Here is an 18747-nt window from a genome sequence, read left to right as displayed (position 1 = left end):
ATTACCTCCTTTTCTTCCTTTGCACCATGATTGCTTTTTGTACTTTGCACCATGATTGCTTTTTGTTATCAGGCCTGTAGACCAATAGGGCCATTGCTGGCATATCAGAATTCTAGCTGTCTAGTTGACAAGCTGTAGCACATCAGATGGCCAATATGTAAAGCGAAGACACTATGGTGAAACAAACTTGCAAGTCCTGTGGCTGGGCTGCTTTAGTCAGGTTGCTGAGTCATGGAAGACAGAACTATGACAAGCATAGGGGACATTTCCAGATAAAGAATCCCTGAGGTATCAGGGGAAAACTGATTCCAAATATCTGACACAGTGGCATTCTTAGTGTTGGTGTTACCCGGTGCAGATGCCAGGGAGGCAATGGCAGCCTGCCCTGCCCTGCCCCTCCGCCACCTGCAGAGACCTGCCACAAGCAAACCAAAGCATTGGGGAAGAGAGGGGGAAGGCAAGCATGTGCTCACCCCCGTCCCCTTCTCTGTTGTCCAAGAGAGACAAGGCAGCAGGGAAGGGATGGGTGCCAGCAGCAGCACCACCTCATGCCCCCACAGGGGAGGAGTGCTCAAGTGGGTGTCACTCCTCTCAGGCATCACTTGGTGCTGTCTGGACCCCTAGCAACCCCATAGTGATGTCACTGATCTGACAACTTGTTGCCTGTTCCAACCCCTACTAGACCTAACTAGAAAATACAGAATGCCAGCCCAAATTGCATGGTCCAAAGCTTAATGAATATGGGATTCCTTTTCAGTTCAACAAAAGTATAGACAAACCTGAATGCTTTCAGGAGAAATTCCTTTGAGTTTGCTCAAGGAGATATCTAGACCCAAAAATCTTTTTGCAAATTTGGAAGTTGAAGCTGAATTAAATTTGGCTTAAAAGAAGAATATATCTGTTCTGTTTTGCAAAATAAAACCTATTTTTCAAGTACAGTGGGCCCTCCTTATCCACTGACTTGCCATCTGCAGATTTGAATATCCGCAGATGGCAAGCCCTTATTTTATCCAATGGCGGCACGAACAGAGCCATGTCGTCACTGAGGACAAAAGTCTTTCCCCTCCCCCTCTCCTCCCTCCTTACCTGCTTTCTTCCTTCCGCTCTACCCCAGCTTGGCTTGGGGGCAGATTCTGGCTCCCAGTTAGCCAGGGTGGGGCCGGGGCTGGTTTTGAGTCTCGGAGCCACTGTCCCCAGACCCAGCACCCACGACGGAGCCTCTGGGCCACGAGACCCAAGCTCCAGCCCTGGCCCCAGCTCCGTCAGGGACTTAATCATCCAAGGATTTTGTATCCACCGGGGGAGGGTCCAAAATGGACCCCCTGCAGATACCGAGGGCCCACTGTATCATTCAAATACACAAGCCAGGGGCTGGCTAGCATCACCTGCAAAGAACATCATGCTTCACCTTTGGAAGACAAATCCTTCTGGCTGGATAGAACATTCATTTGTTGTTTTGTGCCTTCAAGTCACCTCTAACTTAGGAGAATCCTAGAATGACGCTATCACAGGGTTTTCTTGCCAAGATTTGTTCAGAGGAAGTTTGCCTTTCCCTTCCACTGATGCTGAGAGAGTATAACTTGCCCAAGGTCAGCTTGTGGGTTTCCATGGCCAAACAGGAATTCAAACTAAGGGTCCAGGGTCCTAGTCCAACACCCACAATAATTAACCCCATTTGCTGTTTTATAATCCAGTTCTAACATCTTGCCAGTGTAAAAGGAGGGGCAGAATAGAAGGGAAAATGTTGCCTCTGCATTCAGTGCACATGTTAGGAGAGGGATGAGAATCAAGTGGTCTTCCAGATGTTGTTGAACTGCAGCTTCCTGCAGTGCTAGACTCCACAAGTGAAGTTCAAAATCTGTAGGGTCACATAATTCCCACCTCCTTTATTGGGAGGGGGATGTCAGAGAGTTTCATAGATGTGTCACTCTGTTGAAGTATTGTAGATAGCAATAAACACAAAATCATGAAAACCCATGTTTCTTTACTGAAAAACAAATAGATTTTGCTTGATTTCAAGAGAACTTAGACATTATGTGGCATATTCCCTCTCACTAAATTACTGCTTCCATAAAACTCCCTAGATATTAGTTCCTAAAACATTTGCTTTGAAATGCCCATATGTGATGCTTTTGCAAAGACAGTCACCCTTTGATGATTACAAGTTGCCTTACAAGTTGCGTACGTTACAGTTGCGTTTCTTCCCCTTGATGTAAATTTTGCACAGTAGTGTACACACCATGGAATTTCATTAAAGCTTCATGTAAGCAATTTGTGTCAACAAGGAAATGAACCAATTGCATACTGATGCTGGTAGTTATAAAATACAGTGGCTATTGAATAGCTAGTAATGAAAAGAAGAAGCATTTCTCATTGCCTGTCAAACATTGCCATCATAAATGAGACATACGTGCATGCCCCTTTCTCTTGCTATCATTAAGAATGCATGTTCAGTTCCATCCCTTCCTCTCATTTTTCTTACAAGCTCGACATACCTGCTGGGCTTCTCCCAGTCATCCTCACTGAAACTGCCATCCATAAAGGGGTAACTCTTCCTGGGATCCCCAGGAGGGGTGCTGCTCTTCTGTCTGCTGGATCTCCACTCATGAGGATGAAGAGCAATACCAACAGCCTGAGGTAAGTATGTACCTACTGAGATTGGAGGGAGAGGAAGATAGATAGAAAGGAGATGATTGCTTTAGGTTTTAGAAAGCCATATATCTATATCTAGAAGGAGAAATATAATCTGATGGTCAGTCTGAAGGTTACATCATGTGATTGGGAAACACAGGCCCAGAAATAATCCAGTTTGACACCACTTTAACTACCCTGGCTCAATGCTAGGGAATTCTGGGAACCATAGTTTTGTCTTCTCTGTCAGAGACTTTTGGTGTGACAACAAACTACAATTCCCAGGATTCCCTAGCATTGAGGCAGGTCAGTTAAAGTGGTCTCAGACTGGTTTATTCCTGCAGTGTGCTTTGGACCAAAGACTACTAATGCAATACAGAGAAACCTATTTTCAGTATCAAGGTTTACTGTTGCACTATTGGATAATTTTAATTGTGTGCCACAATGAGAACTTCTATTGGATCAAAAGAGAAGGAAAGGAAGGAAAGAAGAAAGAAATGAATGGAGAGAAACAGAAAGAGACAAACACAACAAGGGTATCCCCATCAGTTCATACTTTAAAAGGAGGAAAGGAAAGAAAATAAAGGAAGGAAGGAATGGAGAGAAACAGAAAGAGATAACACAGCAAGGGTTTCCCCATCTGTTCATACTTTAAAAGGAGAAAATATTACTTCTCTTTCGGTTTACAAACTGGATTAAGAGAGATAAAATCTTCAAAAGTACACACTAATTTACAGATGGATTTTTCATTACCGCTAGATTAAACTAAAACAGAACTGTACAGGTTTACTTGTTTTTCTCACAACAATAACATTTATTTATAATGCCCTTTCCACCAAAGGGCAGTACATGAGAATATATACAATCAAAACAAAGATAAAACATCACACTATAAAATGCTGAATACTAAAGTCCTAAAATGATATCTAATATGCTAAAAACAAAAACAAACAAAATCCTCATCAATTGCTACCCATCTTGGGCACTTTAGGCATGCTCAGCAACTTAATCTGCCGAATCAAAGAGGAAGGTCTTCAACCATTTAGAAAAGCAGATCGAAATGGAAAGGACTTAACTACAAGAGTGTTCCTATATAGATTTTAACTTTCTGTTGACTGGGGCTGTTTCTGCTATTGTGCTTTCTTATGCACTCCCCCTTATTCCTGTCTCCCTGTCCTATGCCCTACCCAGCATGCCTTTCAGTTTTTTTATAATGCAATTTTGGAGTTATTCTAATGCAATTTAACTTAAAAAGAAAAGAAATTAGAAAAAAAACCCAAAGGGAATCTGGCTGTTTGGGTATAGCAAGGGGAAGGAGAAGAGACTGACACCACGTGACTGCAAATATTGCAACAGCCATGGCAGTCACATTTCACACCTGAAGACTAATGGGACAGCAACACAGCTGGGAGCTTATTGATGCATTTCTCCTGTCAGTGAAAAGGGATGCCCTAACCATGCTTGGGAGACACAGCAGCTAAGGGCTGGATGTAATATCACATCCTAAGTATCACTTATTTTACAACTATAATTGCAGTTTAAAAACTGTGAGTGATAATCTCTTCTAATTTATGTCTTCTCCAGCAGCTGGGTAGAGTCTGAAAAGACTAAATAAGGTGAGTTTTGCAAAACAAAGCAGGAAAGCAAAGGTTAATTTAGAAGACAAGAACAGATGGGTGAATTTATTATGTTGACTAAATGTTTTCAGATATCAGGAGAACTGAAAAAGTACATTTTAAAGGCATATGGTGTGCTTTTTAAAAATGCATTGTCACTGCTTCAGAGTGTTACTCCAAGGTTAAACCTCTCTCTGCACCCCCTCTTATTGATATCAGTTTGATATTAAAGGGATGTTTTAGACAGGTAGCCAAGATGACACCCCAATGCAGAAAATCAGCCATGCTATATAACATATTTGGAGATCCTGTTGGCTCAGTATGGGGAAAACCTCGGCATCTAGCCAAATCGATCAATTAAGATCAGAATCTGCATAATCCCTTCACTGATAGGAGTGATGGTGGGTGACAGACTTTGGGCTTACACATCAACAGAAGTCCAAGACTACTTCCCTCTGGGGGTGAGACTTCTTTGTCAAGGGACATTCATGGTGATTGTCTAGCCATTTGCAGACTTCCAGTTCTATTCTTCCCTTCATTTTAATCCCAAAACTGCCCTGGGATATGTTTTGGCCTATGAATATACCTGCTCAGGCACTACCAATTTGGTTTTGAGGTCAGACAGACACTCAACAATCACTGTCCAACCCAGATCCACAGACAGTGTACTGAGCCACTTTGCTCTCACAGGACCCCTCAACTGGAACTTCTGCTTCTGGAATCAAGAACAGTATCACCCTTTGCAATTCTAAAAATCACTATCTGCTACCACTTTTTATATCACTAATTCCTATATGTGCGAGTGTGTGTTTTTATGTGAAAGTTGATTTCCCTTTTGCTCCTGTAAATAAAACTACACTTGGACCTTGCATTCTGGAGCTGGGTTTCTTGGAAATGGTATACACAGGCTTGGCCCCTGCTTTTAGTTGCCCAAAGCCCTCTCAGTAGCTTTAAATGTGCTAATAAAACTGCCCCTATTAAATATTGGTTGTGAGTGCCCTCTGGGACACTGACATTTTGGGTAACAAGAGGAATAATCACTCCTGTCACCAGCTCTAAATGACAGCACTACTGCCACATATAAAAGAAACGAAACATGCCTTCAAATCTTCATCCCTACAGTAAACCTATCATGGGGTTTTCTTGATGAGATTTGTTCTGAGGGGGTTTGTCTTTGCCTTTCTCTGAGGCTGAGAGAATGTGACTTGCCAAGCATCATCCATTCACACCCTGGTCTCCAGTGTCAAAGTCCAACACTCAAACCACTATATCATGCTAGTTCTCATAACTGAACTAGAAAATTGCAATTAAAGAAAATAAAACACAGTGATGTGAGAAAACAGCAATATCTCATTTTTGGTCAACCATTTCAGATACTGTGAATGTGGTATGTCTTTGAACTCTCTCTCTCTCTCTTAGATATTTTAAGCAATGTAGTGGTTCTAGCTAGTATATCATTACAATTACTGTATACATTTATGACTGGTATCCATGTTATCTCACCCACAGAGAAGAATAGTGAACACAATGTTTTGGGGAACATACTTTTATTTACCACTATTATTCATTGCAGCTGTACCTCTCAATCTTGCCACCTTCTGAAAGCCTGAAGTCTCTATAGACAGACATTCCCTTTACTCAAGTGGAAAATCTCAAGTGGCAATTACTGGATGGAAATTGTGGTTTTCTAACCCATCTCTTGAGGCAAGCATGGGTGGAACACTTTTTATCTTAGAATGTGCATTTGGGGGAAAAGCTTTGAGCAGTACATCAATATCCTGTGGGGGCCTTATTTATGAGTGATTCTTTGTAGTTTTGAGGATATGACTTTTTAAAAGATAAGTTTATGTGGCAACTTCCCCGCCTGTCTTTTGTCTGTCCTGAAATCTACTTCTGACAAGTTTTACAGGGTGATATCAAAGTTTGGTAAAGTTATTTTTGGCATGCTGGCAGGTGTATTCTGGGAATTATGGCAAGGGGGAGGGATTTGGGGTCCACGTTACCTATAGGATCACTTTCTTCTGTATACTCCACCCTGTGCATTCAGAATCTCTGGGGGATATCCACTTCAGTCAGCCAAAATAGCCTGACTGTTACCCATTTTATTCAGCTGCCCCAAGACTGTGCAATGACCTCAATCTCTTCCCCAGATTATTTTTAAATTATGAATTTTAAAATATTGATCGATTGTAATATATATTGGTTTATATACTCTTTTAATTGTTGTTGTTCCTTACCTCAATCCATAGGTAGAGGCAGGTAGTAGTAATGCTGTAATAATAATAATATTTTCCCAAGCTCTCAGTGATATTTAGTATTGAGAGTGAATGACAACACTCTGTCCACTTTTCCCTCACTAGGAATAATCTCACAAACCTTTCATGATATATCATTTTAGCATTATTTTTTCTAAATAAACATAAGAGCCAAACAATTGATATTCCAACAGTTTCATCATTCAAGCTTTTCTTTTCTGCCCCCCCCCCCCCTTCTATCTCTGATGTATCTGTTTGGAACTGAAGCAAACAGAATTGTACTTCAGAAGTGGCTACACCACTGATCAATACAAAGGCATTATGAGGCTGGCTGTCTTATTCACAATAATAACCTCCAACACGGAATGATTTCAGTAAGGCCTTTGACAAGGTTTCCCATGACATACTTGCAAACAAGCTTGTAAAATGTGGGCTAGACAAAGGAACTGTTACATGGATCTGTAACTGGTTGACCGGCCGAACCCAAAGGGTGCTCAACAATGGCTCCTTTTCATCCTGGAGAGAAGTGACCAGTGGGGTCCCACAGGGCTCTGTCCTGGGCCCAGTGTTATTCAACATCTTTATCAATGACCTGGATGACAGAATTGGGAGCATACTTATCAAATTTGCAGATGACACCAAATTAGGGGGAATAGCTAATACCCCAGAGGACAGGATCAAAATTCAAAATGACCTGAATAGACTAGAAAGCTGGGCCAAAGCTAACAAAATGAAATTCAACACGGAGAAATGTAAGGTATTGCACTTAGGGCGGAAAAATAAAATGCACAGATATAAGATGGGTGACACCTGGCTGAATGAAACTACGTGTGAAAGGGATCTAGGCATCCAAGTAGACCACAAGTTGAACATGAGTGAACAGTGTGATGCGGCAGCTAAAAAGGCCAATGCTATTTTAGGCTGCATCAATAGAAGTATAGTGTCTAGATCAAGAGAAGTAATAGTGCCACTGTATTCTGCTCTGGTCAGGCCCCACCTAGAATACTGTGTCCAGTTCTGGGCACCACAATTCAGAAAGGACATTGAGAAACTGGAGCGTGTCCAAAGGAGGGCGACAAAAATGGTGAAGGGTCTGGAAACCATGCCCTATGAGGAACGACTTAGGGAGCTGGGGATGTTTAGCCTGGAGAAAAGAAGGTTAAGAGGTGATATGATAGCCCTGTTTAAATATTTGAAAGGATGTCATATTGAGGAGGGAGCAAGCTTGTTTTCTGCTGCTCCAGAGAACAGGACCCGGAACAATGGATGCAAGCTACAGGAAAAGAGATTCCACCTGAACATTAGGAGGAACTTCCTGACAGTAAGGGCTGTTCGACAGTGGAACAAACTCCCTCGGAGGGTGATAGAGTCTCCTTCCTTGGAGGTCTTTAAACAGAGGCTGGATGGCCATCTGTCAGGGATGCTTTGATTTGGATTTCCTGCATGGCAGGGGGTTGGACTGGATGGCCCTAGTGGTCTCTTCCAACTCTATGATTCTATGATTCTATGATTCTATGTGTCTTTAACAGTGCAGATGCATTTTGAGCTGACGTTTTTACTGAATGACTCGATTCAACCAGCCGATATTATTATTATTATTATTATTATTATTATTATTATTATTACTATTATTAATTAAAAAAAGAAAGAAACCCACCCCTGGCAACTTCTGGCTCCTGTTCAATATATCAAACACATACTGCCAAACCATTAATTGGTAAACCACCCTGAAAATGCTACTCAGAGGGCATGACAGAAGTCAGTTAAAAGCACACATTCTGATTACTTTTTCTGACTACTTAATTATTATTTTTTATTTTAGTACACTTTATCTCTTCAGAAATGAATGTATGGATTGATCCTTGGCAATTGACAACAGAGTCAAAAGGGTCAAATTTATTCTCTCAGGATTCAGTTCAGGTGAAAGGAACTTCTTCCTCACTGTGTTCCAAGTATTCACCTAATAAAGAAACAGGAAGTGCCAACTCACCCTGGCTTCCATAACCCGCATCGATGCCAGAACCATCCCAGGATTCCATAGCACTGTCCACACTAGGGATGGTGGTGGAATAGATCTCGGAGAGTTTACTAGTTTTCTGAGAATCAGTCAAGTCATCTTCTGGGTCACTCACTTCATTCATACTTCCAGATTTTTTTTGGATAAATCCCTGGAGACCAGACAGACACATATATCATCAAAAAGTGTTACTGAGACATATTTCCAAATATTGTAACTGGCTCACCTGCTCTTTATATTATGTACTTTTATAGCCAGCAGCTAACAGTGGGTAAGTTTCAGAAGCTGCAGAAAATATAGGATCTTTCCTTAGCACTCTGACAAAGGCAGTGTACTCTTCCTTCTCCTTCATCCTGTAGCTGCCTTGGGTCCCATCTTGGGAGGAAGGCGACATATAAATGCAATAATTAATTAAATACATTTTTTGGGCCATACAACCTTCACGCTGAGCCATTCATAACTGAAACGAAGATCAAGGACAATAGGTTTCTAGGCAATGAAATGAACAAATCATTTCTCCTGCCAGCAGGCAATCGTAAGTGCATTTGCTTGCAAATACATTTCACTAAAATCAATTAGAGACTTATTTCCAAGAAAATGGTTTTCAGATTTAGTGGTAGGGAAGCGATTTATTCTTCACTGAATGCTTAAATCATCATCATCTAGACAATTTTCTCTTTGACCTTACAACATCTCCTGAGATAAAGACTGTTCTTGAAAGAAAGGAAGGGGGAAAAACCCTCCTTAAAGTACCAAAAATTAGGATGGATGAAATTGCTTATGATGATTAATTTAAAATGACTATGGAATTCCAATTTTGATCCTTCAGACTTGGAATGATAAATGGGCATTAACCTTCACCCTGCCATAACCATTTCACGTCAAATGTTTCTTGCAGAGAGGGCTCCAGAGCTATTCTGAGGAAAAGAAACTTTGCTCAGAATTCTCACCAAACCATGCCAAAGAGATTCCTCCTGTGAACGGCTTAAGCTGTTTCTTGAATAGACACAAGCGGCTGAGCTATGAGTACAGATCACCACTGGAATGTAAGAGTGATTTGATGAAAGGAAAGTGATTCCCCAATCTAGCTGTGTTCGGTGTGCAAAATACATTACAGCTTTTTGAGAAAAAGAGGAAGAGTGCACTGAGCTTTGAGTGGAACGCTAGAGTTCAAGCACTGCTCAAACAAATAAAGCCATGGGTGTGCTACTTGCCAGAAGTGCTATACACCAGTATTCATCTTGTACATTTGTAAATAAATACATCCCAGGTTTCTAGTGATCTCTCCAGCACTAGTCCTGAAATTATCAGGGAGAGTGTAACTATGTATTTTTCACTGCTGAACATACATTGCCTGCAGCTCTCAGATTTCTAGACACAGTTATTTTCACTGTACCTTCTATGTCCTGTAAAAACTAATGCCTTACTCTCCTGCTGCCTTCATTATACAGTTGATTCAGCTGTTACCCCATTGGCCCGTCACTGACCACTAATGAGGAGTTCCCATAGAATCATAAAATTGGAAGCAACTGGCCATAATTTAAGATTTGGTTGGCATGATTATCAATGGTATGAGAAAGTTAAGACACATGCTGAATTTAGAAATCATGGTATTAGAAAGACTCTCCTATGAGTTTGGTTTAAGTACAAACTTGTATCTTGAACAAGACAGCTGGATCTTTAAATGAAGAGGGATGATTATTATGGAAGGCAAAGATCTTAATCTTAATTGTTGTATGCAATTTAAGGACAGATTTAATGAAGGCAAGAGAAATGCAGTCATAGATTTAGAAAAATGAGTTTTATTTAAAGTTGTGTAAAGATGATGACCATGTAATTAAAAAAGTATATAAATGGCTTCTGAAATTAGAGACAAAAGATTAGTCTGTTAATAGGTATGTGATAAAGTGGGTCCAAAATTTGGGGCATAATGTTCATATGGATATACAGTCCGCCCTTCCCTATTGTTGGATATTATGGATAAAGAATTGGAGAGTAAATATGGATTAAGTCTTCAATATATGCTGACAAGCAGCAAGTTAAAGCCATCAGTTGTTCTGGAATGCCATTATCAATTTCCCAGAAAGACCATCAGGTACAAAATAGCACCTAGCACGCATCGAGGCTAGGATCTCAGATATAAATATCAGTCCCAAACCTAGTCTGGTTGTCCTCAAACACCATCTGAGTCACACTCAGATGAGGTCTGACTAAAACAGAATGGAGTGGTACTTTTACTTTCCTTGATGCAGATACACTATATTCCAGTTGAGATAACCTAAAATTACATTGGCATGACATCACACTCATGACATCACACTCATTGTCATGACATCACACTCTTAACACATGTTTATCCTGTGGTCTAGTAAAACCTCTGGATTATTTTCACATGTATTGTTGTCAAGGCAGCTATACAGCTGAGTATTTCATTTTTCCTGCCTAAATGTAGTACCTTACATTTAAGATCATTTTGAAACTTGATTTTCTGGATTTTCAGATCCTCCTCCTAATTTGGTATCAGCTATGAATTTGACAATCATGCCTGCTATTCATTCACCAAATACTTTATAAAGACAATGAACAACAGATCCCTGTGGCATCCCACAGCTGTGAAGAAGAAGAGGCATTCGCTTCTGGACCTCCAGTGTATTCAATGGATCTCCAAGTAGATGAAAGCTCCTCCTTTTCCCTAGCCACGAAATTTCAGTTAAGTAATGACCAGGATCTCCCTTCCCACTGATAGCCCCTTGGTACTATCAGATTGGGAATGAACACAAGGTTGAATGCTGACACAGATCGACACTTTGCCAGCAATCAAACAGAATGTTGGCTCTGATTTCACTATCGCTAGGAAGGAAAGATAAAGGCCTAAATACCATAAAGGTAACAGATATAATCTGATATTGGAACCTAGAAGGGTCAGCTCTAGTTAGTGCTTGGATGGGAGACTGCCAATGAATATCAGGTGCTGTAGGCTATATTTCAGAGGGAGGAACTGGCAAAACCACCTCTGAGGATTCCTTCCCTAGGAAAATCCGATGAAATTCATGAGGTCACCATAAATTGACAGGGGACCTGAAGGCCCACACACATAGGAAGGAAAGCAGGATGGATTGTGACAGGAAAATCCTCTGCACTAAATGAGTGAGTGTGGTAAGAAAATAGATGAGGTTTAAATCTAATAAACCTTCTCAAACAGGAAAATTAAGTGGCATTTTAGTGTGATCCCACCCATGTCTGAGACTGGATAATGAAGAATCAGTGATTGCACAGATATTCTGCCAGTTGCCCTCATTAAAGCAAAGAACTAAGGAACAGAATCCTATTTCTCAATTTTATACCTGAAGTTCAGTCAGGACTTGAAAATGAACTTCACTGCTTTCAAGACATTGGCTGAGATCCTTAGTCTGGCAAGGGCAGTCGCTGTTGCTTCAGAATTTCAAAAGCAAAGATTGCAGCAGAGCCAACGAGTTTAATGTGTGATGTTTGACTGACAGGTGGCTGGCAGCAGAGGATGCCTATTAAGTTGTTCTCCAATTGGCTTTTCAGCAGTTCTTTTAGACATTTAGTGCTGCATCAAAAGGGAGCTGATTGAAGGGAAGCATTAAGGAGAGAAATGCAGAAAGAAGTAAAAAGAACTTTCCACATTGGCAGTACTGAAAATCCTCTTTAAGTTACAGGACTGAAAGATTTTGTTGTTGTTGCTCAAAAGAGAGTAACAGTTCAGAATCAAGTCAGCTCCTCGCATCAGAATTTCAAGTGAGTGCTTGAGCTCACACCTGCCAGTGAGTCACCTGCGGATCTTTTTGTCTTTCCTTTCTTCTTGTTTGAAAGATATCTCCAGAGGAAACAGACATATTTTCCATAAATGGACTAGTCCTACATGATGTTTGCATTCACAGAAATGGCAATTTTAATATGGTAGAAAGAGAATGAAATTTGTCCATGTGTTGCTTGATTTCAGTTTTAAGTGGGCCAAAAAACAGGTCAGGGCAATGCACAAAATGTTAAAAAAGACATATAAATATGAACAATAAAGCAATAACATGAAGAAGACTCAAATCATAATAAAATGTAGCTACCCATTTGGGACCACATTTAAAAAGGGGTTTCTTCAGCACAGTCTATCCTGCCACATTGATCTATACTCTAGTTGGGGCACAGTGCCAAATGCAACAAACAGATTTCAGAGGGTAGGAAGTAATAAGATGGAGGACTTACTTTCAGTTTGCTTCTTGATCTTCAGAGTCACAGTCTCTCCAGCCATTTGGAGAAGATGAATGGCTTCGCTCAGTGGCTTCCCCTTAAGGCTTACATTATTAATAGCTAATATCCGATCTCCAACATGGATGGCTCCCGTTCTAAAAGGCAAGTCAAGAAAACTAGCTATTGAGCATGTCATAGTTAATTTCATTTAAAAATCAAATACCTGTCCAAAATAAAACTATTTCACCAGTACTTAAAGACACTCATATTCAGTGAGCCAATGTAATGTAATGAGTTAAATTTAATTCTGTTTTAACAGTTGATCTTGTTTGGAGTTTTTACTGCATTCTTCTTTTATTCTCTGAGCCATCATGAGTCCTATTTTTGGAATAAAGAGAAGTTATAAATCCAATAAATAAACAAACAAACAAATAAATAAATGTGACATGACACAATCTAGAGCACAGTGGTCACCAGAAATTAAGTATCAAAATAAACATACAACTACATGTACTTTAGCAGCTATTCATTCCTACTGAATGATACACTATGGGAATAGAAGCTGTGTGTGTGCTTCCAAATGCCCTTCTCCTATCAAGCAAATACAATAACCCACAAGAATGGACCCACCATTTTCAAAGAAAACAAGAACTGGTCCTACAAAGCTCTTTCTAGACACATTCTCTGCCCACAGACACAAACTGAAAAGTTCAAATATACAAAAGACTCATATGTACTGTACATGGAAACAACAGTGGGATTCTGGGACACTTCTTTGCTCTCCCTGTCCTTGGGTTTAATTTGTCCCTTGTTGTTGTTGTTGTGTACCTTTAAATCATTTCTGACTTATGGTGAGGCTAACGCAACCGTATCATGGGGTTTCCTTGGCAAGAATTGTTCAGAGGGCCTTGCCCTGCCATTTAATCTGACGGGGGAGATGGAAATCAAATAGGTGGCCATAGTCAATGTTGTTGAGGATGCCTGAAAACAAAAATGACACCGGTTGCCACAGCTAATCAGATGAAGTGGCAGAGAGGTCAAACAAGAGGACAAAAAGTGACGTCAAAAAAGACAGAACAACAACAACAAAGTAGCAACTGGGTGCCAACTATAAAGGTGTCAAGTAGCAGGAAGATAAATAAAATAAATGCCCAGTGACAGTCAAACCTTTTTCTTCTCACTGCTTTAGCTGCACTGACTACATTAATTCTGAAGCGATACTGAAGTTACAGAATATGTGGTACAGCCCTGTATACAACCAAGAAAACATACTCATCTCCATGAATATTTATTTCATTATTTTATTGAAAAAATTAACATCTTATTCTCTATCCAAGGATCTCAGAATGGTGTATAATAATGAACTTAAGTACCACAAAACATATAGTGTAATAAGGACTGTACCAAGATTGTTCCTTCAAGCAGTGGCCCATTCAAGTTAATGGGGTTCTGTTTAATTTGTGTAAGGCAGAATTTAGAAATTTAGTAAATGGAACTAATGAACTACTATGGAGCAGTGCATTTATATGGCCCCTGAAAGTCTGTGGCCTTGGGAACTCAGCGATGAAGGTTGCTTCGTGTATAATCTAAGGAAATGCCAGAGTTTCCAAGTTCTCTCATGCAGCACATGGTTGGAGCCCAAGGAATGGCTCAGCTGTGGGCTGTATGCCAATGGCTACACAGATGAATCATGTCACATCTTCTATTTATATCCCAGTTATGCTATTCAGCTAGCTACAGCTGGAGCAGATACTCAGGTCTATGCATGCAATGAACTGCAATGCCAAGTGGGGGTGGGAATGGTTGAACACTTAAGAGTTTTTATTCATTTTATTTATTCATTATGTTTATGTTTTGCCTTTGATGTATTCGTCATCCACTGACTTTCATAGCCAAGTAGGAATCTGGACCTGGGTCTCTACAGGCTCAGCCCATCACTCAAACAACAGTGCTAGGAATTAGCAAAGGGCGCCCTGAGGGCTGCAGGTGGCTCCACAGACAATTGCAATTTTTAAAGCTTTTTATTATTTATTTCTAAACTTGTATAACAAATTACCAACAATGTTGTAGTCACAGAATGTACAGGTAGGTGATTGTTATTGTTCATGAGTTGACTGGCTTATGGGGACCCTATGAATGAGAGACCTCCAAGTCACCCTATCATCAACTGCCCTACTCAGGTCTTGCAGACTCAGGTTTGTGGCTTCTTTCGCTGAATGTATCAAGCTGTAATGTGGACTTCCTCCTTTCTTATTACCTCCCACTTAAGCAAGCATTATTGTCTTATCCAGAAAACATATCCAGGGGTAGCCATGTTGGTGAAGATACTGTACCAGAGAGAACTAATGGACTGGGACTTTACTATTTCAAGTTTCTACCATGAACAAAGGTAAAACTATATTTTTCGTTTAATTTGGGACTACATGGGCTTGTTTTACCTTAAGGGCACCTAAAAGTTTCTCTGATGCAAAAGCATGGAGGCTTCCTGAGAAATTCAGTGTTTTCTTCCTAACAAAGGGGCTTGTAGTATCACAAAGGATTCAAGACAAACTGCATTTCAAAGGCAAAAGTTTTTGTCTTCCTAATGAAATTTAAAGTTTATTTCCTGGATTGAACCTCCCAGTACCCAAGTGGCCAGAAGGAGGAGGGCCTACCTGCATGAATAATAATAATAATAATAATAATAATAATAATAATCTGTTTATTTATAGCCCACTTTTCCTGGGAGATCAAAGCGGGTTACAACAAAGTACTACACAATGTACAAATTTACAAACAGTATCCACATAAAAATCCATATCAATACATCAAATTATTAAAAACAAGATAAAAATATGATTTCAGGCATTTAAAAAACACATTTTATTTTTCTTTAAAATCCATCTGGTGAAATACCGTTCCAATGGAATAATTTATTCCACCTTGTACGTACTGATTCCATGTTTTAAAAAAATCCAATTTGATTGATCGATCAAATTTTAACTGTATCCAAGCTGGCTTTAAGTCACTTTTGAATGAGAAATTGTGGTATGTGTAAAAACTTTTTGATACAGATGAACTGAGACATATTATTTTAAACTACAAACTACTAGAGTTTGCATGTCAACATCAAACCCATTAACCCTCCCTCCCTTTAAAATTTTTATTGATTTTATTTACAAGGAACCTGACCAGAGGCCTATTCACACCACACAATGAATACCCTTCTATGCCATCTGTATTGAGGAGAACAACCACAACATCTTTTTTTTTAATCAAATGCAGGGCTATGACTAACATTGTCATTTTTTCCCTTTTTTCTCCTGTATCTTTAACATCTTTGCCTGATGAAGAAGCAAGTAGAGTTGGTTGGCTCAATAAAGATATCACTGTCTTATCCAGTGAGTCTTGTCATCTCAAGATAAGTCCAAAGTACAACAGCCCCAGTTAGTCATCTTAGCATCTAAAAGCCTGCTTTGCTCTAGCATCCATCTATTTATCTTTTAAGGGGTCCACAATATCCTTAGCTGACACGAAGAGGATCAACTTATTTGAAATATCCTCCAACATTTCAAATAAGTTGATCCTCTTCGTGTCAGCTGTCTTCACTATCTGGCTTTCACAGCCATACCTGGAAAGTGGAAATGCTGCCACAGTACAGTTAAGTATAATTAAACAATATTAAGACCAAGAGAAGCTTGCCCATTTTTGCACAGTAGAGGCTGTTTTATTGATCCTGGAGGCTTCCAGGGGTACCTGTTTGGCACTGGAGGGGTGGCTCTTCAACACTCCCCAGTTGTAAAATGACATTAATAAAAAGTGGGGGGAAAGAAACCAGAATTGGACCATAAACTGCTTCCAGTTTCCATTTGTTTTGAATTTTATTTTATTTTTATTTTTTAAAAAATTGGTCCTGGCGTGGCCTGTTTAAGGTTCCTACTGGCCAAAAATTAGCTCCTGGAACTTCTGGAGTTGCCCACCCCTTTACTACCCTAAGTCACACAACTGTGAAAAATGTTGTTTGGTCACAACTAGCTTGCTTGCCATACCCATGGTCTGCACAGGATAACAATAATACAAAATGGTTCCCCTTTCCATACTAATTCTGCTATTTTAGTTACCAAGTATGATGGAACTAGGTATGAGCTGCCATTCAGGCTCATTTTATTTTTTCATCAAAAAACACATTTTTGTTCTCTGTTTCCTTTCCACATTCTTTTGTACGTATATTGCTTTTGCTTATAACTTCCACAGACAAAAGAATGCTATCTATTTTCGGATACAGAAAACAGTCTTTCATGCCAATCTTTCAAATCATACTTGTTGGAATTTTATTCAAATAAAATAAAAATCAACTCAATTTAGGGGGTGGCTTTTTTCTTTCTTCTTCTTTTCTTTATCTGTGTGATTCATTACATTGATTCCCCAGCAATCCAGCAGAGGTCACTACAGTATTAGTCAAAAAAAAATGAAGCAGGAGGAGGAAGGGGAAAGAAGAAGAACAACAGCGGAAGCAGGACTCAAATGTTTTGGTTAGGTATTTTTCCAGTGATATCCTAGCAAAGGCGAAAAACCTCCTGAAATATTAATTTTTGAGGGGGAGACACTCATATCGCTAGGAGGAGGTGGGAGATACATACCCTTGACAGGGTAGCTGCAGGCTAAAAGATGATGTAGCATCCTTCTAACAGGCATTCTTAGTAGCGATAAGGGGAGACGTCAGTTGCCATGTTGCATCTAGCCATATTTATTTTCCCCAAGGAATATCCTTGGGGTGATACAGCATCAGTATTTTGGCAGAGGACTGCCATAGGGTTGCATGGTAATATTGTTTTTTTAATTTAAAGCAGTGGTTCCCAACCTGTGGGTCGGGACCCCTTTGGGGGTCGAATGACCCTTTCATGGAGGTCACCTAAGACCATTGGAAAACATCTATTTAATTACAGTTATGAAATAGCAATGAAAATAATTTCATTGGTTTGGGTCACCACAACATGAGGAACTCTATTAAAGGGTCGCGGCATTAGGAAGGTTGGGAACCACTGATTTAAAGCATGTGAACAAACTCTCAGCCATCTTGACAAGTAAGCACACCCATTTCTTGAAAGTGGTATGATACCCAAGTCCCATCACCAATATTCCCCTTCCAAGGGAATAAATGGCCTTAAGGTTGCTTAACAGGGAATTTCTGCAACACAGCCTTGCTAATGGGTTTCCTGGGATAGTTAGTAAGGGGCACTGTAGACACTGAAAGACAATGGAAGATTATTTCATCTATGGCCCTCTCACAGCAGCAGGGATCATGGACCTTAGGTAGGATGATTCTGATAGGGCTAGGGTGACATTAATTTCTATATCCAACCCCTATCACTCCTACAAAGGTTCATAGAGACTGCACGTTTCTCCCTCTGAAATGTATGGAACCAAAATTTATTAGTAACTTTTATCTTGAGAAAATGGAAGAACTCTTCCCCTGCCCCATGTGGAAAAGAAAGCCACTCTGCAAAATTTCTTCTCAAATTCCACAATGCCATTTATGCACAGCAGTCATGACAGTTATTTTACCAGCTATGGAGCTGGTATTTGTGCTCCAAGCATGGCAGATGATCATGAATCCTAAGCTCTTTTTTGCAGTGACATCAAGACACTGGGACATCTTGCTGAAATAGGTTTGTCTGACCCTACTGCAGCTTGCCCTTAGGTAAGCAACAAAATCCTTTCCCTATCAGCAGATGTTTAAAGATAACAGTTTTATAAATCCAGTTTTTACTGTTACTATGGGCCTGTGATGATTAATTTTTTTTCATTATAGATTTAGCATAGTGCTGGCTTTCATTATGCTTTAGTTATTATTTTAAAACCTTGCAGCTGTGTTTGCCAGCTTGGATAAATACTGCTGCTACTGTTGTTTTTAAAGGAATAAGAATGTTGCATGTAAATAAATTCATAAATAAGTAAGTTGGTTGAAGCATTTATGTGGCTTAATTTAAAATAATAATAATAATAATAATAATAATAATAATAATAATAATAATAATAA

At 39.8% G+C, this 18747-nt stretch overlaps 1 protein-coding gene and 1 long non-coding RNA gene across 2 annotated transcripts in view; one reads left to right on the top strand and one right to left on the bottom strand.

Moving 5' to 3' along the window:
- The window catches only part of GRIP2 (glutamate receptor interacting protein 2), a 610766-nt gene that overhangs the window by 16103 nt on the left and 575916 nt on the right, over nucleotides 1-18747 (bottom strand). The window contains 4 exon segments of the mRNA XM_042448529.1: nucleotides 2496-2652; nucleotides 8493-8653; nucleotides 8655-8670; nucleotides 12744-12883. Coding sequence (XP_042304463.1) covers nucleotides 2496-2652; nucleotides 8493-8653; nucleotides 8655-8670; nucleotides 12744-12883 — 474 coding nt within the window.
- LOC121921057 overlaps nucleotides 2508-18747 on the top strand; it is a 16573-nt gene continuing 333 nt past the window's right edge. Inside the window, exons 1-3 of the long non-coding RNA XR_006101833.1 lie at nucleotides 2508-2637; nucleotides 15020-15117; nucleotides 18342-18408. This is a non-coding gene — a long non-coding RNA (uncharacterized LOC121921057). The remainder of the gene's footprint in view (nucleotides 2638-15019; nucleotides 15118-18341; nucleotides 18409-18747) is intronic.

This window comes from Sceloporus undulatus, chromosome 2 (genome assembly GCF_019175285.1).
Source record: "Sceloporus undulatus isolate JIND9_A2432 ecotype Alabama chromosome 2, SceUnd_v1.1, whole genome shotgun sequence".
Taxonomy (NCBI): Eukaryota; Metazoa; Chordata; class Lepidosauria; order Squamata; family Phrynosomatidae; genus Sceloporus; species Sceloporus undulatus.
The sequence above is the reverse complement of the archived record's forward strand: the minus strand, read 5'-3'. Positions and strand labels throughout refer to the sequence as shown.